At 37.8% G+C, this 15,197-nt stretch overlaps 3 protein-coding genes and 1 non-coding gene across 4 annotated transcripts; 2 read left to right on the top strand and 2 right to left on the bottom strand.

Annotated features, from left to right (window-relative positions):
* On the top strand, window positions 409-4,754 carry LOC109228164. The gene is made up of 2 exons (XM_019393344.1): window positions 409-1,220; window positions 4,101-4,754. Exons 1-2 carry the CDS (start codon window positions 941-943, stop codon window positions 4,469-4,471), a joined length of 651 nt encoding a protein of 216 aa, XP_019248889.1. The 5' UTR covers window positions 409-940; the 3' UTR covers window positions 4,472-4,754.
* Window positions 5,554-8,815, bottom strand: LOC109228144 (putative pentatricopeptide repeat-containing protein At3g25060, mitochondrial). The gene has a single exon (XM_019393325.1). The coding sequence runs from the start codon at window positions 8,348-8,350 to the stop codon at window positions 6,314-6,316; it is 2,037 nt and encodes a 678-aa protein (XP_019248870.1). The 5' UTR covers window positions 8,351-8,815; the 3' UTR covers window positions 5,554-6,313.
* TRNAK-UUU lies at window positions 8,788-8,860 on the bottom strand. Its single transcript has one exon. It is a non-coding gene; the product is annotated as a tRNA-Lys (tRNA).
* On the top strand, window positions 8,897-14,927 carry LOC109228155 (GPI transamidase component PIG-S). The gene is made up of 13 exons (XM_019393336.1): window positions 8,897-9,141; window positions 9,240-9,903; window positions 10,333-10,417; window positions 10,513-10,602; window positions 10,743-10,816; window positions 11,253-11,337; window positions 11,425-11,514; window positions 12,280-12,410; window positions 12,801-12,882; window positions 12,950-12,997; window positions 13,252-13,324; window positions 13,433-13,536; window positions 14,381-14,927. The coding sequence occupies exons 1-13, from the start codon at window positions 8,952-8,954 to the stop codon at window positions 14,489-14,491; spliced, it is 1,827 nt and encodes a 608-aa protein (XP_019248881.1). The 5' UTR covers window positions 8,897-8,951; the 3' UTR covers window positions 14,492-14,927.

The raw sequence follows: 15,197 nt of genomic DNA, 5'->3' as shown, positions 1-15,197 counted from the left end.
GAGCTGCATTTCTGCAAGAGATTATTTTCACGGCTCGAACCTGTGACCTCCTAGTCACATGATAGCAATTTTACCAGTTACGCCAAGGCTCCCTTTTCTCTAAGCAAATTTAAGAGTTTATAATTAATTCATATTAGGTTTTAAATACTTTCAATCATAGCTCTAGCTTTTAATTCTGATTTTTATCTAAACATTTATGCAAAAACTTACTCTTTAAAATCCAAACCAGTCAAAAACCAATAATACTAACAATAATAATAAAACAGTCAAATTATGTGGGGGGGTCTATAAGCAAAGTTCAAAACTTCGAGGGCTTATTTGCAATTTGTACAGAAGAACTCAATGTACGTGAGAACAGAGGGCAGATTCAGCAACAAGTACGCATGAAGACTGAAGCGCAATGGTCCTTCCAACTCCCGTAAACCCACTTCTAATGTCCGAACAGAGACACTAATATTAGCAAAATAACATTAATAATTCACCTTTTTTAATTCCTTTCTTTCTTTCTTTTTTCCCACCTTTTTTCTCCTTCCTATTCCTTTTCCCAAGGTAAAGTGAAAACCTCATCCCACTAATCCCCAAAAAACCCAACACACCATTTGCTTAGAGAAAGCAAAAGGTGAAAGTAGAACTAAAATGGGTTTTGCTTAAATATCTTTTTTCTATTAGCAACTAATTCCATAGATCTGCAGCTCAAAACCCTTTAACATTTTCTACTAAAGTCACTAGCTTTATAGGGTTTGGTTCTTCCTTCTACACTTCTTTATAAATGGGTTCTAAAAAAATTCGTTTTTTATTATTAGGCATCTTTAACTTGTAGTTTTGTTTAAAGATTTGGTTTTTTTGAAGAAAATTTCTTATTTTTCAAAGTGGGGTTTTAGTTAAAGGAAGTTTGAAGCTTAAAAAAAGTGATTTTTTTTAATTAAAAAAAAGTGCAAAGATGATTCAATTGTTGTTTATGGTTCTATGTTTGGAGGGTATGGTGGCATTTCTTCTAATGGTGAAGATTGGGCCACTGAGGGAACTGGTAATGAAGTGTTTGGATCAGGTGAAGATGAGAAAGGGTACTGTCTTAACAATTGCTGGTACAATAGCAGCTATATTATTTTCCAACTTTATTAGTATTATCAAGATTCAGAACAAGGGAGCTAAGCTTGGTACAATGACACCAATGGATCAAGTTTTGTGGAGAACCAACTTGCTAGAGGCTACTCTCATGGGTATGATCCTAACCCTTCCCTTTTCTTCTATAAAATGCAAATAGTGAGTTCAATTCATTTATTGTTGGTTTCTGATAATAAAACAACTCTACTTGTGAGAATTTGATGTTATTGTGGCATGGCAAATGAAGTGCAGATTCTTGGTTCAGTTGTTTTTGTTGATGATTGTATTCTGTTTTGGAGGGGGGGGGGGGGGGAGGGTGGTGTTATGCATAGGATTTATTATATACTGCCCCTTATTTGTTGGCTGTTACTTTTTGGTTTGAATGCGGATGAAGAGAATTAGCAGGCACATGTAACTAAGCCTTGCCTATTGCATTTTTGCATTTCAATTGATGATAATTATGTTTGGTAGGATTAACTAGTAGATTTATTGGATGTCTTTTAATATCTTAATTATGTATTCGTTTTTACCAAATTCTCATGCATGAAGGAAGCTTGTTCTCAAGCTTTTCTGATGAGTTAGTTGGAATTTGTGGGAACCGACCTTTATTTGAATTGTTCGTCCTACTAAAAGAAAACAAGATAGCAACTGGTCTGATAGGATATGCTTTTAGAATTGAGCTAATACCAGACTAATATGAGAAATCATCTTTGAGATGTGATGGGAAACAAGAAAATGAAGCAAAAGTTGATAGAAAAGTTAACTCTTTTAATTTTTTTCGGATTCATGCCGGGACGTTCGACTACGGAAGCCATTCAACTTGTAAGGAGGTTGGTGGAGCAGTATAGGGAAAGGAAGAGAGACTTACATATAGTGTTCATTGATCTAGAGAAAGCATACAACAAAGTTCCGAGGGAGATTCTATGGAGGTGTTTGGAGGCTAGGGGTGTTCCGGTGACTTACAGTAGGATGATTAAGGACATGTATGATGGAGCCAAGACACAAGTGAGGATCGTGGGGGTGGGGGTGGGTAGGGGAGGGGGGATTCGGACCACTTTACAGTTGTGATGGGGTTGCACCAGGGGTCGGCTCTTAGCCCATTCTTATTTGCCTTGGCGTTAGATACGCTGACACGCCGCATTCAAGGGGAGGTGCCTTGGTGTATGTTATTTGTTGATGATATTGTTTTGATTGACGAGATGCGAGGCGGAGTTAACGCGAGACTGGAGGTTTGGAGATAGACCCTGGAGTTTAAAGGTTTCAAGTTGAGTAGAACCAAGACTGAGTACTTGGAGTGCAAGTTTAGTGACGAAACTGAGGGTGTGGACGTGGAATTGAGGCTTGATACACAAGTCATCCATAAGAGAGCTAGTTTCAAGTACCTTGGGTCTATTATCCAAGAAAATGGGGAGATTGATGAGGATGTTACTCATCGTATCGGAGCGGGGTGGATGAAATGGAGACTCGCATCCGGTGTTTTATGTGATAAGAATTTGCCACCTAAACTTAAGGGTAAGTTTTACAGAGTGGTTGTCAGACCTACCATGTTGTACGGAGTAGAGGGTTGGTCAGTCAAGAACTCTCATGTCCAGAAGATGAAGGTAACGAAAATGAGGATATTGAGATGGATGTGCGGACATACCAAGATTGATAAGATTAGAAACGACAATATTCGGGACAAGGTAGGAGTAGCCTCGGTGGAGGACAAGATGTGAGAAGCGAGGCTTAGGTGGTTTGGGCATGTGAAGAGGAGAAGCACAGATGCTCCAGTGAGGTGTGAGAGGTTGGCCTTGAGTGGTCTGAAAAGGGGTAGAGGTAGGCCAAATAAGTACTGGGGGAGGTTATTAGGCAGGACTTGGCGTTGCTTTAGCTCACTGAGGACATGGCCCTTGATAGGAAGGTGTGGATGTCGAGGATTAGGGTAGAAGGTTAGTAGGTAGTTGAGTGTGTGTCTTCCCCATACCGATAGTAGTAGTTAGTCAGCCTTGTTTTTTGTTTATTGACAACCTTGATTACTACATGTTTTCTTATTATATTGCTAATAATGCTTGTTATCTTATTATCTTGTTATGGTTACTGCTTGTTTCTTATTATCTTGTTATGGTTATTGCTTGTTTCTTATTATCTTGTTGTTGGTATTGCTTGTTGTTATTGCTTTCTTTTTCTTCTTGAGCCGAGGGTCTATCGGAAACAATCTCTCCAGAACCCGCTCGTGGGATTATATTGGGTTTGTTTTTGTTGGTGATTCGGTTTTGGGGGAAGAGGGGGAATTCTTCTCTCCTAGCTGTCAGAAGAAGTTTTATGCAGTTGACAAGCAGTGCAACGGTAATCCTGCTTCTTGATCTTAATTTAGGGATGATAGTCTAGCAAAGTAGCTGCTTTAATGCCAGCCATTCAAAAAGCTTTATTTTTGTTTTAGGTAATTAAAGCGTTATTGTTTTTAGTGTCTAACAACATTCAAGTGTAAGAAAACAGTTTTCTCAAACATCTTGGGATATGGAGAGAGTAGGTTGTTTAGCAAACGTTTGACATAGAGTCATTTCTCAACAATTGTTGTTGATATTCTGTTGATGGTTCTGTTACTGTTTCGAAATGTTCCATCTTAGTAAAAGAAATGTTTGGAGTCACTCTCTGTTCAGGTCGTTCCTTGATTCTTTCATGAAGCAGTTTAGTATATTCCATTTGATATGGCATGATTATGGAGTAAGAATGCACAAACGATAGGTACTACATATATACATATCCAGATTTACAGCTGATTGCGTGAGTGAAGGATATGCCTTCCTACTTTTACAAGTGCTTAAATGTAGTATATAGATCTGATTCTGAAATATTATGTTTTGAGATGGAGAAAACCATTATAAATGGTTAAATTGTTCAGGTAGCTAAATTTAAGCATGCCGCTGAAATTTTGAATTGTTCAGCATCATATGTAGTTATTATTTAATTTCCTTTTATGCTAATTTATCTGCACCTGAATGACATTTATCGGACAGGGTTTTCTCTGTTTCTTGGATTCTTAATTGATCGTATGCACCATTACCTTCGGAAACTGATTGTATTACGCAATACTGTGGGATCGTCAAAGAAAGAATTTGAAAGGCTTGAGAAAGAAAAGCTGCAGTTTAAGGAGAAGGCAGATAAAGCTGCCGAAGAAATGAAACAGTCGCAGAAAGAAATATCTAGTTTAACAGAGTTATTGAAGAAGGTCAAGTTGCAGTTGGAGCACAAAGACAAACTTGTGGAAACTGCAGAAGCTCATGTTGCTGCCCTCCAAAAACAAGCTGCAGATCTACTTTTAGAATATGACCGGCTGTTAGAAGACAATCAAAATCTTCAGAATCAAGCTCATGGATATCGGAGTTGAGAAAATAGACAGAACCCATTGGTTCAAATTTTGAAACGTTTCTGATAACTGGCTGTGTTGAATGAACATTTTGTGCCTGTACGCCTTGACCCTTGTATTAGCAGAAGGGATTTTGGGAGTTGTTGTCAATCATTGAGAATCTTGTAGTATTGTTTTTCCGATATAGACATTGCTAAAATCCAAATGCCTTGTATCAGACTATTAAGATGTGTTATCTCTATTCTTACCTTGAAAGTCCAAACTGAAAGATGTGAGCAAAAGCTTTCCATGAGTTTTGCTTTGAGTTTTAAACAACTTGAAACAAATGTAACTATATAATGTTAATAGTTTATAGGGAGGGCTACATGCTCAATTTTTCATACATCTGCACAGTTTTAAGACCCAAGGGATTAAGAAGCTTAGACCAAAAGGAAAAACAACTGTCCTTTTAAGAGCAGCCAAACATTATATAAAAAGCTATTGGAGGCTCATACTAAATCACGATCTTTGTTGTAGAAGTCTTTTGCTCTTGGGTTATTGATAAACGATAGGCAGTTGCTCAGTAGCTTCTCAAATCATTTGAAGCAGAAGCCAGAGAAAAAGGTCTGAAGAGATGAGAGAGCATTCCGCTTGTAAACATTCTTACTTCTCTGAGAGTACCTTTCCAAGCATATCAATTACTTAATGATTTGCAGCCTTCTAATTGCTTCAACTAATTCCAATAACAAATACAAAGTCTTGGTTACCTGCTGAAAGGCAGAGAAAGGTATTAAAATACGGCAAGAACCAAGTGCTAAAAGAGTACAAATAATGGTGTATTTGATTGTGACTTAACGTAAGATTTAGCAATTTAACACAGTAACACAAGATAACTTTTGAGTTTTGACAATGGAAGTCATCTTGCTTAGACTAAGTAGAAGTAGTAACCACCAAGGACAAAGTCTAGAATGCCTGGCTAGTTTTGGGGCGAAAAAATGGAAGAGTGAAGAAAAGCAGGAAACCTTTTGAAGTAAGCCCCAATTAACTGTGTCATGAGTGCTTTACTGCATTTTAGTTGCTGCTGCCAACTGAAAATAGAAAATTACCCAATCTTTCGTTGGAGGTCAAACTGCAAAGTCCAGTTCATCTTTTAATCAAGCAGTGAATCAATCTGTCAACTCCGCAGAAATACAAAGCAATCTTTACAGTTGGTGAGCAATCAGACTTTAAAAACTATGCTAGTTATCCGCTGCTGTTCCATGATAAAATCCATTTAATGCAGTCTATCTTTTGTTAGCCGCTGATGCTGATGCATTTTAATTTGCCATTTTGATAGGGCTTGCATGAGAGAGAAATCAGGAGCTAAGTCAAGTCCTCAAGACACCACTATGCCTTATTGGAAGCTTGTTAAACATTTGCTTCCCTCTCAGAAGAAGTGGAAGCAACTTATTTCCTGCTAGAAGTGGTTCCTCTGTTAGAGTGTGATTGAAGCTATAGGATGTCCTGAAATCCCACTCAAATTCTCAATCTGACAAATAGTGGTCACTCAAGAGGTGCATGAACGTCATGCAATGGGTCAGTTCACTAACAAGAGATACTTTAGGAAGTAAGTCCAGAAGATTCCTAATCTTTAATGCAGTTAAAAGATTTCCAGGAGTACGGTGAACAGGTGGGACAAGTACCCTGCTTCTCACAAGACAAGACGATAGCAGTCTATAAATTCTACAGATCATAACACAGCTATCAGGTGAAGGGCCTCTTATTGAAGGCCAAGGCAGCAACAAATACCTTTTCTTCATATATTAGTTTATATCCAGTAGTCACACAGCCTGAAATATCTTTGCGTGTCTAGACATGATTCACCTTTGCGTGTCTAGACAAGATTCACCAGTAATCACCACAGGAGCATATTCCATCCTTAAAGTGATGAAATCGTTTAACATCCCTTACAATAATCTCTCTTTTTACTATAACAGAGATAAACTTTGTTACTTCATGGCAGTCACCACAGACCCTCAGGTTCTTTGTGATAAGCAACCTGGTTCCAGGTGCAGTGTTTAAGAGTCCAAAAGCAATGGCAAGTCTCTCACTATGATAACACAACACTTTCACTTTGGCTTCTTCTTCAAGATTCTGCCACACAAATTCAGTCTTTGGCACATAGCCCATAGCTTTCATCTCATTCTCCAGATTGCACAGAAGTCCAATTATTTGTTCATATTGAGGATGACTTGTATCACCCATAAGAAAAGCATGGAGTCTTCCATTTACCTCCACAGCACTGTAGCCAGGAACTTTTTTCATCCCTGCCTTTTTCATAACCTTCCTCACAGCAGCTGCTTTATCCCACACTTTTGCTGCCGCAAAGAAATTTGCTACTAATACTAAAGTACCTGTGTTCTCTGGAATTAATTCAAGTACCCTATTTGCTGCCAATTCTCCAATCAAAAACTTCTTGTGCTTGTGGCAACCAGATAGAAGGGCAACCCAAACAGCAAGCCCAGGTTTCATTTCCATACAAATGATGATATCTTTAGCTTCTTCAACTTCACCAGCTCGAGCCAATAGATCAACCAAACAAGCGTAGTGCTTCTCAGAAGGTTTAATATTGTATTCATTGACCATGACATCAAACCAATGCCGTCCTTCCTCCACTAATCCCGAGTGACTCAAAGCTGAAAGAAGAGCAGCAAAAGTTGCATGATCTGGTTCTATCTTGTCCTTCATCTGCTGGAAAAGGGTAAGTGCCTCTCGTCCATGCCCATGGATCCCATAGCACGCTATAATTGTATTCCAACATATCAAGTCCTTGGAACCGATGTGTTCATAAAGGGCACGGGCACAAGAAATGAGTCCACATTTAGCGTACATGTCAATAAAGGCTGTACTTAAAACTTGGTCCATAATGACTTTCCTAACTGCATAACCATGAATTGACCTACCCAATTTTAAAGAGCCAATGTGAGAACATGCTAGAAGTGCACTTACAAGTGAAGCTACATCAGGTGTAAGTCCCGACAGTTGCATCTCTATCAACAGCTGAAGAGCATTAACAGCAAAGCCATTTTGAGCAAAGCCAGAAATCAAAGCACTCCAAGAAACAGTATTCCTACAGGGAATTTTTCGAAATACACGAGTAGCTAGATCCAACTCTCCATTCTTGGCATACATATCAACAAGGCTAGTCAGCATATTCACATCCATAGGAAGAGCTCTGCGGATCATATAACCATGAACTGACAAACCCAATTTTGTGTCTGCAATGTTAGCACATGCCTGCATCAAACCCAGCATAACAACACCATCACTTACCATGCCTTCCTTTTGCATCCTCCGATACAGATCCACGGCCTCTCTCCCTTTCCCACTCTGTACAATACCCGTGATCATGGTAGTCCAACAAACAGTATCCCTCTTCTGCATCTTTTCAAATACAATTGCTGCTTTGTCCATCTTCCCACATTTAGCATACAAGTTCAAAATAGAGGACCCAACAAAGATATCATTTTCATACCCACACTCGACCACCTTTTCCCAAATCACTTCACCCTTCTCCAAATCCTGCAAAATCGTACATGCCTTAAGTGCCACGGTGAAAGTTGAGCTATCAGGTTTGACGCCTTCAAAAACCATTTGTTTATAAGCATTTACAACCTCAACAGGGCACTCATTCCTCGAATAGGCAATTAGCATCGCATTCCATGAATCTACTCTCCTCAGGGAAATTTTATCGAACACTTTGTGGGCAGATTCAAGATCACCCGCTCTACCATAGGATGATATTAATTGGGCATTGGAGTTTCCACTGGAAAACAGCCCAGATGATACCATAACAGCATGGATTTGAGAAATCAATGCACTATGTCTGCATCCCAATAGGAGAGGTTTGAGGTCTTGTGGTGACAAGTTCTTTAAGCGCATTTATGCCCACTGGGAATCTGAAGTTCACCTCTTTAGTCCTTGTCTTTGCTACAACTGCCTGTATAAGCAGGTAAGCGTGTTGGAGGGAAACATACAACAACTGTGTCTCAGTACCAAATTAGTTGGGAATGTTTTTTAGCCTATATACCTCGAAATTCTTTTAAAAGATTATATTTAAACCTTAACATCACAAATTTTCAGAACAAATACTTCTGAAACTGCATGCGTTTTTCACGTTTAAATATTTTAGTGATACTGCATCAAGAATCTTTATCCCGAATCTAAACACAACAACTTTGTAAAACCAATTATTCTTTTCCAAAATTAAATCCACTGATACAAGTGAAAGGAGAATCCAAATATAATTGTTTCCCCGTTCAGGAAACAAAAAAACGAAGCGAAAAAGATAAAAGATTGAAAAGAAAATAAGGGGAAAACGCCGTCTGTGGGAATCGAACCCACGACCACATGGTTAAAAGCCATGCGCTCTACCAGCTGAGCTAAGACGGCACATTGACATGACAACAACAATGTTTTCCTACAACCACTAACCAAAACCTTTCCTCACTTTTCTTCTTCGCCATATTTACACTGTGATGTGATGCCGGTGGAGGGAGCTCCTAAGGATTCAACCATGGCGGAGATCTCCGAAGCACCAATTTCCTCCTCTGATCCACCTAATACTATGTCGGAAGAGGCATCAGATTTCGACCCTAAAACCATGCGTAAAACTAAGCCTGGATTGAAGCGTCTATTTCTCACTCTCACCGTCTTCTTCTCTTTCCTCATCGGTAATCCTAACACTCTTACATTTCCTTTTTTGTTATATTTAAACTTCATTTTCAAAAATAGTAACAATTTCTTCTTCTATTTCTCATGTATAATACAGCTTTGCCTTTCTTACTAAAATCAATCGAAATTTATCGAGCGCCATTGCCATTTGAAGACATCGATTTACTATCATCAGCAATGGAGAAGAATCCATTGCGATATCCTTGCCAATTTCGAGCAGTTTTTATTAACTTCGATGACATTACTGATAAAAATGAGCTAGGGCTTTTGATCAATTCTAATATGCAAAAGTTGACTTCGAAAGTTACTCCAGCTTGTGGCACGTGCGGAAACAATTATACCGTCGCAGTAACAGTTGATTCCAGTTCCAACTGTATTCATAGTGAAAGCGAAAATGTAGGTAAATGGCAATGCGGAGCGTTGAATGGATTTGATAAACTGAACAATGACGAGGATTTTGATGAGTATTTGGAGTCTGTGTTGGATAGTAAGAATAGGAAACTTTATACGGTTGTGGTGGTGAAGAGGAATGCGGAGGTGAGAGTTGTTGTTGGAAAATATAGGCATGCTTGGATTGTAGGAGAAGATTCTGTGGAGAAAGCTGTTGAGAATATGGCGGAGATTTTTGTCAAAGTGTTTGTGAATGGTGGGAAGGAAGAAGGATCAATTCGTGGGGAATTCATGCCAGTAGGTGCAGATGGCAAGGTCGTGCTTTCATTCAGTCTTTTGAATTCTGATCCGCATGATTGGGTTTATGACTGGTAATCTCCTCGCTCTCTCTTTTTTAGCTAGATCCTAATTTACTTATGACATTGTGTCTCATTGCCAGTAATTGTTTTTCTTGGTGTCATTGTACAGTGTTTCTGTTACTTCTATGAATTAAAATGTAGTGTGCATTGGTTAATGTGTTTGTAGCCTACTTCGGTAGCTAAAGTTCATATCTCACAAATGTATGTTTATCCTTGTTTGAACTGATACCCAATCAAATATATTAGTCTCTCTTTACTCATCTAAAATCAGAGGCAGATTAGGATTTGAAGTTTATGGGTTCTAGATTCTAGGACAATGATCTCAAGTGCACAATTGGGTTCTGAATTTAACTTTTGTAGGCCAAAGCTATTGGGTTCTACCGAAACCATATCTTAAAGCCTACAGCCGTCCTTGTCTAAAATATTATCATCTATCTGCAGGGATTTTCAGGAGTTAGATGAGACTCTGCTGGCTCCTGTTGTCGATGCTTTAAGACCAGTGGCTGATATTAGTGTGGAAAGCCAGGTTAGCTGTCTACCCTTTATATTCTTATATCACTTAAAGTCTGTCTTTTCTTTGGTTCGTTTGAACTTATACTTATTGAGCTCTTTTGTATGCAGGTTCTATATCATACTCCAAAGGCTTCATTTTCGTATTGGGATGACAAGCAGGGTAGCTATATTTTCAGTACAAAAGATCTTCCTTTCTTTGTAAGTTAACACAATTACTATGAATCTGATATTCTTATTGATGGTCAACATGACAGATTAGCCACACAAAAAAAACCCCAAACAAAAGGACAGAAATTCAAAAAATTATTCTAATTTGTATATTATCTGAGTTTTTGTAGGTAAATTCAAATGAATGGCACTTGGATACTTCAACAGCAGCTGGAGGGCGGTCAAAAGTCCTGCATTTTGTGCTGTATGCTTTTGATTTCATTACCCTGTTTTCTTAGTGGATATATCATTCAATGAATAACATGCAGGAGCTTTTGCACTGATATTAATATGCATGGACTGACATTATAGTATGTGGAATATCATTAGCATCTACTTGCTAAAGTATTTTCCCCCTTTTTTTCAACGGAACTTGTTGACTTGAATAAACTTGTATAGGCAGAGAAACAGCACTGTGCTCTTCATCTGATAAGTCTTTGAGGAAATTTTTCTGCCAACTCTTGTGCAGCGCTACTGATTAAGGTCAAACTTCTTATATGTATGCTGAAAAAGAAGAAAATGAGATGCTTGAGCACTATGTATTGCAAAAACCAGTCACATTAACTGATTGTTCTTCCAAATTTAAGCTGGTTAAATTCAGCATTATATAGTGACATTTTCGCTTGCTTTCTCAATGCCAGATATGTGCCATCTGCAAAAGAGTGCCCTCTAAAGTTGCAGTTTCCAAATGGAGAGATATCCATGACAAATGGCTTTATATCTCCAGTGAGTATCAAATTTATTGTAGACATGTTTAAGACTCTGTTAGCTATTTCATATTTTATCATGTGGTCTAATATAGTCGATTTCCAGATGTGGGGAGGTATTATTGTCTGGAATCCACCCGTCTGTTCAGAGAATTTACAAGTTCAACACCTTCCCAAGCACAAAATTTCCTCTGAGGTAAATGAGCCTCTCTTTATGGTGTCTAACAGTTAAAAAGTCGAGAAGAATGAGCCTCATGGAGAAAGCTTTAAGGATATACAGTTCCTCGACATGAGAATCTTTTACTTTGAATCTCCTTTTGTTTTGAGAAGTAAGATAAACTTTTACGTGGAGATCTTTTTTGTTCACAAGTAAAGAGACCTTTTACTTTGAGGTCTTCTGCTTTTCACTTTCTGAAAAGGAAGAGGAGTGTTTCTATGCTTTACATATTTCTATGCATTCTTCACATGGATTTTAATTTGCTGTGTTGTTACTGAATTGTCTTCTGCATACAATCATGTATTCATTTGGCAACCTGAGCATGTAGGCATGTTGATGTAGCTTGCATAGGCAGTTATGCATATGTTACATATTTGTGTTTGTCTACATGTGTGAATTTCACATGATATGTTTACCTGGATCATGAATCTAAAATTAGAAAGTGAGATATAGATAATTCCCATCAAATGATCAGTGGCACTGCCGATTTCTATAATGATGCTTCCCTGTCTCATATTTCTTTCCTTTTGAGTTATTATTTTGTGTGTTTATCTGATATAATAAGGATATAGGGCAACTTTTTGCATTCTATGGTATAGTCTCTACTTGAATGGCCAAGAATGAAGCCCTTTACTTTTTGCAAGGGAAAGAAATAAAGAAAGTATTAGGATGTAATGTCCATGTCTTTGTTTCTTTCGGATGGTTTTAACAACTTAAGACTGAGAAATGCATGTCCTGAAACAGGACTTGAAGAAGATATCTGAAGTTTTCATGGGACAGCTGCGCCAGCTATTTGGTCTAAAGTCTGAGAACCATTATGTTGGTGCATTTGCCACATCTGTACTTTTAACCAGTGCAAAAGGCTTTGCAGAATGGTAAGATACTGGTTAGGATGAAAAAGATGGAATGGAGGAAACAGCTTAAAGATATTGCATGCTTGCTTAAAAAACTAAACCACTGATCTAAGTAGATTCGTGCATGATAAGAAACATTTCCATTTTCATGTTCTATTGGATAGTAGTGTATCAAGTTGCAAAAAGAATCAGCCTTTCCTCGTTTTGTCTCAGAATCTCCTAGTTGCATATTTTGGTTCTTAAATCATTCAGATATTGACCACTTGTGTTTTCCTTTTTCTTCTTTGCAAATGTCAGTACGTGTTTATATTAATGTCTGTTTGCGAAACAATTGTTTGATTTCGACGATGGCACTTTTAGTTTAACTTGCTTTTTATTTGATGATACGTATTCTAAAAACTCTTGTTTTAGGGAGTTGGATGTGTTATCTAGGCATCACACATGCTTCAATCTTCTTCAGTGTGGCACCACCCTTGGATCTCTTTCTCGATTGGTAGGTCATCAACTGCTAGTCCTTTCCGTGTACTTTATACTTGGTTTTGACAATTTTCTCTATCCAGGTTCAATCCCTTCCCAGGATGATCATCATGGATGAAATAGGGAAACAGGTTAGAGTTTCAATCCATGAATTTTTAGTTGCTTCATACTTCCAGTTGTAAATATCTAATTTCGAAATTTAAATGTAACTTCTTGTTTCCCATATGAATATTTATTTGACCCCTAATTAGTCGTCTAGCTTTCTCCTGAGTTAATGAAACTAAAATGGATTTTCTTTTCCGAAAAGATGTCTGCTATGTGTTGTGGATTGTGGTTTAACTTATTGGTGAATTCTCAGTACTCACAAGTCTGAGTAATTGAACAGGTTAAATATTCTCTTGAAGCTGCAAAATTATCCCTAAGCAATGTGTCTTTAGGATATTCTGATGCTTCTGCTGGTATGCTTCCTTCACCTTTGCATTAGTAATACAACATGACTTCAACTTGTCATTATCTTATGGACTTCTCTTTTAAAAAAAACTAAAAATTGTTCCCTTTATTATCAGTTTCCTCAAGAAAAGCAAGAGCCTTAGCAGAGGATGCCTTCTATCATCCATCAATGATGTCCGTGAGCTACTACTCATTTGAGCACTGTTTTGCTGTATATTCGGTATGCTTCATGACACTGAAGTATAATATAACTCAGGATTCATTTGCTTTTAGTAGGTTATACCTGTTAACAAACAACTATACAACCCCACTTTCATTGGCTCAGTGTTCATCTTCAGCGGTTGTATTCGTCAACAATTAAAATATACAATTTAGTAGGGCTTAAGTGCACATGAAGCAGACAATGCTTCTGCATGTCTTCTGTTTTGATTATGTCAACACTCAACACAACAAAGACAACCAACATATCACCACTCAATTGGCTATTTCTCATTGCAATTATTAAAAGCACGACCCTTTTGGAAGTAACATTTAATGTGTGTTAACTGCTGAAGAGAGGGATGTGATAAGAAGGATTTTTATATGTATCCTTGCTCTGAAGAAATATTTCGGATCATGTCTATAATCTGTGAATGGCTTGTGAAAACATAGCTAGCTTCTATACTCTTTTAATTGAATATTAAAATTCTAACTTGCAGTTTTCTTTAGACGCTCCATCTGCGTCACCATAGTGAAAAATCGGAAAAACTGAACTCTTATACACCTTCTGCAAGTCAATTCCCATTTTATCCTGGGAAGCATCATAATAAGTTGTTGTCTTTTACTTGCTGTTTGCATTGATATAATTTCCAATGAGAAATGCTGCATCAGACTCATTTTGCGATTCTCAGTGTCACTTCTGTTTCCTTCCTTTGAAAAAGCAACTAGGGCATCAGCATTCTTTCTCTATGAAATAGTAATCAATAGTTTGCATTTTATTGTGATTCCATTATTTAGTCCAACAAGGAGATTAGTCTGGATGGAGGAAATAAATGTTTATACTTGTGTTTTATTCTGTTCTGCAGCCATTCTTTCTGCCAGTTTCACTGCATGTGCTTCTTGCAGTCATTAGAGAATGGAAAAGATATAAAGTAGAAAACAGAAAGTACCTTGCATGGAAAGCAAAACTTGAATAGCATGTTGGAGTTACAGATCAACTTCAGCTGGCTTGCAGCCAAAACTTGAAGAAGTAGAAGAACAAAAACTGGTTTGAAATGGACAAATGCAAAGGCCACATGAAAAAGGATGTTTGACTGGAAATGACTCCGATGGTAGTGTACAAGTTCTGGAGAAGTTTTGGATCCATAGCTGAGATAGGTACTACAGCCTGAAGATTTTGTACAAAAGGTTTCACAATGATTAGATACAGTCACGGGTATCTATTTTGGTTCTAGCTTAGCGCAATGTATTGCAGTGCAAAGTTTGCTTTGTGCAAGATCATTTTTCATAGCTAAACTTGTATCTCCGAGATAAGACATCAGCTATCCACCTTCTCTGCCATAGTGATGGTGCAGAAAGAAATCATTCTGGCTTTATTTTTAGCAGTTAATAAGTGATTTTTTGCGATGAAAAGGAACAAGTGTACCAATCCCCCCTTTAATATTTTTAGGTCGGAGGGAAATTACAAACGAAATGGAGCTTACACACTGTTCAGCATTGACAACGGCGAGCACAGATTAGAAATAAAATATAAGAGAATATTACGAGGGTACAGGTTGGAACTACAGTCGAACAAATTGACCTTTCCAGCGAGTAAAAAGGCACTTCACCGTTAATGAAGCATGGTATCTCCTTGATTGATCTTCAAGAGAAGCGGACAAATATTAATAGTTGCAATGAATT

Source organism: Nicotiana attenuata, chromosome 1 (assembly GCF_001879085.1).
Source record: "Nicotiana attenuata strain UT chromosome 1, NIATTr2, whole genome shotgun sequence".
Lineage (NCBI taxonomy): Eukaryota > Viridiplantae > Streptophyta > Magnoliopsida > Solanales > Solanaceae > Nicotiana > Nicotiana attenuata.
Note: the sequence above shows the minus strand (reverse complement) of the source record. Positions and strands in the feature narration are given on the sequence as shown.

Coding starts and splice junctions, on each gene's coding strand:
- LOC109228155 (XM_019393336.1), top strand. CDS start 8,952: ATGCCGGTGGAGGGAGCTCCTAAGGATTCAACCATGGCGGAGATCTCC. Junction 12,411..12,800: donor GCAAAAGGCTTTGCAGAATG/GTAAGATACTGG, acceptor CTCTTGTTTTAG/GGAGTTGGATGTGTTATCTA. Junction 12,998..13,251: donor TGGATGAAATAGGGAAACAG/GTTAGAGTTTCA, acceptor GTAATTGAACAG/GTTAAATATTCTCTTGAAGC.
- LOC109228164 (XM_019393344.1), top strand. CDS start 941: ATGATTCAATTGTTGTTTATGGTTCTATGTTTGGAGGGTATGGTGGCA. Junction 1,221..4,100: donor GCTAGAGGCTACTCTCATGG/GTATGATCCTAA, acceptor TTTATCGGACAG/GGTTTTCTCTGTTTCTTGGA.
- LOC109228144 (XM_019393325.1), bottom strand. CDS start 8,350: ATGCGCTTAAAGAACTTGTCACCACAAGACCTCAAACCTCTCCTATTG.